Source organism: Geospiza fortis, unplaced genomic scaffold, assembly GCF_000277835.1.
Source record: "Geospiza fortis unplaced genomic scaffold, GeoFor_1.0 scaffold145, whole genome shotgun sequence".
Taxonomy (NCBI): domain Eukaryota; kingdom Metazoa; phylum Chordata; class Aves; order Passeriformes; family Thraupidae; genus Geospiza; species Geospiza fortis.
Genome location: NW_005054362.1, coordinates 3,854,437 through 3,857,525, shown reverse-complemented (window position 1 = coordinate 3,857,525; position 3,089 = coordinate 3,854,437). Strand labels below are relative to the sequence as shown.

At 50.4% G+C, this 3,089-nt stretch overlaps 1 protein-coding gene across 1 annotated transcript; it reads right to left on the bottom strand.

The window, feature by feature from the left end:
- Positions 1–1,344: 1,344 nt before the first annotated feature.
- ISCU (iron-sulfur cluster assembly enzyme) lies at positions 1,345–2,988 on the bottom strand. Its single transcript, XM_005424102.2, has 3 exons — positions 2,858–2,988; positions 2,164–2,242; positions 1,345–1,757 (listed from the first exon to the last, which is right to left on the bottom strand). Exons 1-3 carry the CDS (start codon positions 2,978–2,980, stop codon positions 1,663–1,665), a joined length of 297 nt encoding a protein of 98 aa, XP_005424159.1. The 5' UTR covers positions 2,981–2,988; the 3' UTR covers positions 1,345–1,662.
- Between the last annotated feature and the right edge of the window lie 101 nt (positions 2,989–3,089).

Below are 3,089 nucleotides of genomic sequence, written 5' to 3'. Positions count from 1 at the left end.
AAAGAGGGATGAGGATTTAGGGACAAGAACTCTCCTTTCCTTCTTCCACCCCAGAGCCCAGCTGGATTTCTGCCTCACTTCCTGAACCCCTTCAGCTAGAAATAAACGTTTCCTCCGCACAGCTCCTCTCCCGTGTGTGTCTCAGCCGTGGGGTGCCCAGGGGACAGTCCCTGTGTCCCTGTGCTCCTCCAGGGGCACAGCTGGATGGGAGTTCAGGGCCAGTGGAGCCCTGGGCAGGGTGTTATCAGTCCCCACATCAGCACATCACGTGCCCTTCCAGGAAACCTTTATCTTGTACCCACAGCTGTGGGCTGAGGAGGGGCTGTGGGGACTCAGCCACGGCCCTGGGGTGCAGCCGCTGCAGTGGGGACAGCAGGGAACCCTGGAAGGTGAGTGAGGCTGTTCTGCCCCAAAAGCAGCACATCTCTGTACTCCTAAACCTCCTGTATCCCTGTGTTTTATCCCATTATGTCCTTGCCTCAGGACACCCTTCCCTTGGGAAGCATGTGCCACCACAAAGAGCTGGTTTTGCCCCAAAGTAAATGTGAGTGGGTGAAGTTTCCCTGATTTTTTTTTTAACTGGGAAATAGCAGGATTGTTCCATGAGGGAGAGGTACATTCTTCACTGCTGGAGGGTGCCAGGAGCTGAGGAACCACAAGAGGGACCTTGTGAGTGACAAACTCGCAGCAACGTGTGACCTCTGTGCTAAAAATTACAAATATTGTGCCTGGATGGAGCAGGATGAGACAATTATTTTTTTTAAATGTGGTTTTAAATGTTTAACAACACCCTCAGTATGAAAAATGGGAAGTGATGTATCTCGTGGGGGGGTTAGAAGGTTAAAAAGTGAAGTTTGCTCATGTGTTGTCTGCTTGGTTTGGAAATACTCCTCCAGAAAAGAGGAACTCTGGGAGCTCCCCCTCAACTCTGCATTCCAGCTCTGCTATTCCCCACTGGGGTTCCAGTCTGAGGGTGTACTTTAGAGAATCTTGGAATGGTTTGGGTATGAAGGGATCTTAAAGGTCATCCAGTTGCAAACCCCTTCCTCGGGCAGGGACACCTTCCTCTAGCCCAGGATCAACAGCTCTAAGAGAGCACCTGGTGAGTGAAGAAGTGAATTCTTAGAGAAAACACCCCAAAATCCAGGCTGTTCCTCAAACACGTGGATAGGATGGGATGGGATGGGAGCAGAAACCACCAGTGTTTCCTGGTCACTTTTCCCTTTGGCACCAGCAAAACATCCCAGAATTCCAAGGGCAGGAATTTGCCCCTGAATTACAAAACCAACCGTGACACAGCCAGAGCCAGGGACGGCCCCACATCTCACACACACACATCCAAACCAGGGCAACACTTCCCACTAAATTCCATAAGATATTAGGCAAAACTAGACATCTTCCCAAAATAAAAACGAAAAGTGCAGCCCTTCCAGTACCGGACAGCGGGGTTTGGTCTCCGGAGCGGAGTCTTCCCGCGGCATTCCCGAGGGGACAGCAGCCCCCATCCAGGTGAGCACTAAGGGGTGGCTGGACACCACAGGGACACGTTGTGCGTAACTTGTGCGTATCTTACAGCTTGAGTAGTGCACAGGGTCCTACAACAGCTCGGGAATTGCACTGCAGAGTGAGGAGGGAGTGAGGAGGGGAAGCTGCGCAGGCAGTTCAGGCATTGTCGGCTTTTTTGTCGGATTCTCTGTTCGGATCCTGCTTCAGTTTGTAATCGGCCAAGGCGGCCTTGATGGCGTCTTCAGCCAGCACTGCAAGGCAAAAAAAAAAAAAAGCATTTTAAGGACAATTCAAGGGCTTTTAGGACAAAATAAGTAAAAACAAAAGCAGGCAGCAGTGAGCAAACAAGACCAGCAGCATAGACTGGTCATAGGAGTAGAATATGAATGGAATTCCTAAAATACTGAATTCCTACAATGCTGATTTAATGTAATATAATTTCAGATAATAACAGAATTCAGAATCTGATTGTTTATTATCAGTCTGCTGAGCTACAGGCTCCAAAATATTGAAGTGATCTGATAATTCTGGAATTAACCCTGAAATCTGAACATATTTTCTCTTAAGGACAAGGTCGTGCAGAAATTGTTTGGAAAACAGCCTCCAGAAACATCTGTGCTATTTCCAGAGTGTCTGAGATCCAGGGTTTTTACTTACTGGAGCAGTGCAGTTTGACAGGGGGAAGGCAGAGTTCCTTGGCAATATCTGTGTTCTTGATTTTCAGCGCTTCATCAACCTGAAACACAGGCAGAGGGGGTCAAGGGCCCTGCTCTTTGTGTTTGCTAAGAAGGTTTAATGCTCCAGAGCCAGCAGAATCCACAGGGGAGATCCTCTCAGCTGCCCAGGGCAGTGAGGGATGTGGGAATTAAGGAACGTCTGACTGACATATCAGCGTCACACACTGTCCCCACTTGGGCTGTTTAAAGATCTGTTCATCCTCTGTCACAACACTGAGGTGCATTTACTCCTAGCAGAAATGATCTAAAAGTTCTCTATAATTAAAATTTCTGCCACCAGCCTGGTTTTGCTCATTGCACAAGACACAAAGAAATTTCCTGGTGGAATTGTTCCCTGTAGATGTGACACTTGGGGACATGATGAGCGGTGGAGCTGCCAGTGCTGGGGGCGTGGTTGGACTTGATGTTCTTAGAGGGCTTTTCCAACCTTAATGATTCTCTGATGGTTGATGAAAAAGACAATTACTGCCCTACAAGTGAAACCCTGACAGTGCTGGCAGTCACTCCTACAGCACAGAGCAGTGCAGGGACTCCCTGGAGAGCATTTCCTCCATGATCCCAACAGAGAGCACAGGCACGTGGGAAGCCCTGCAGCCTTCCCGGAGCTCCCTCACCGTTTTCCCTTTGACCCACTCCGTGGCCAGCGAGCTGGAGGCGATGGCTGAGCCGCAGCCGAATGTTTTGAAGCGAGCGTCCACGATCTTGCCGTTCTCATCCACTTCCACCTGCGGGAACATTTTGGGGACACTTCAGCGCCCGGTTCAGCTCAGCCAGGTCCCCCCAAGCGGGCCCGCGGGGAGCGGGACTGGCCCTGCCCCGGGCACGGCCAGGGGGGGCATGAGGGAA

Coding starts and splice junctions, on each gene's coding strand:
- ISCU (XM_005424102.2), bottom strand. CDS start 2,980: ATGTTCCCGCAGGTGGAAGTGGATGAGAACGGCAAGATCGTGGACGCT. Junction 2,243..2,857: donor AGTGGGTCAAAGGGAAAACG/GTGAGGGAGCTC, acceptor CCTGTGTTTCAG/GTTGATGAAGCGCTGAAAAT. Junction 1,758..2,163: donor TGTCAAACTGCACTGCTCCA/GTAAGTAAAAAC, acceptor TTTGCCTTGCAG/TGCTGGCTGAAGACGCCATC.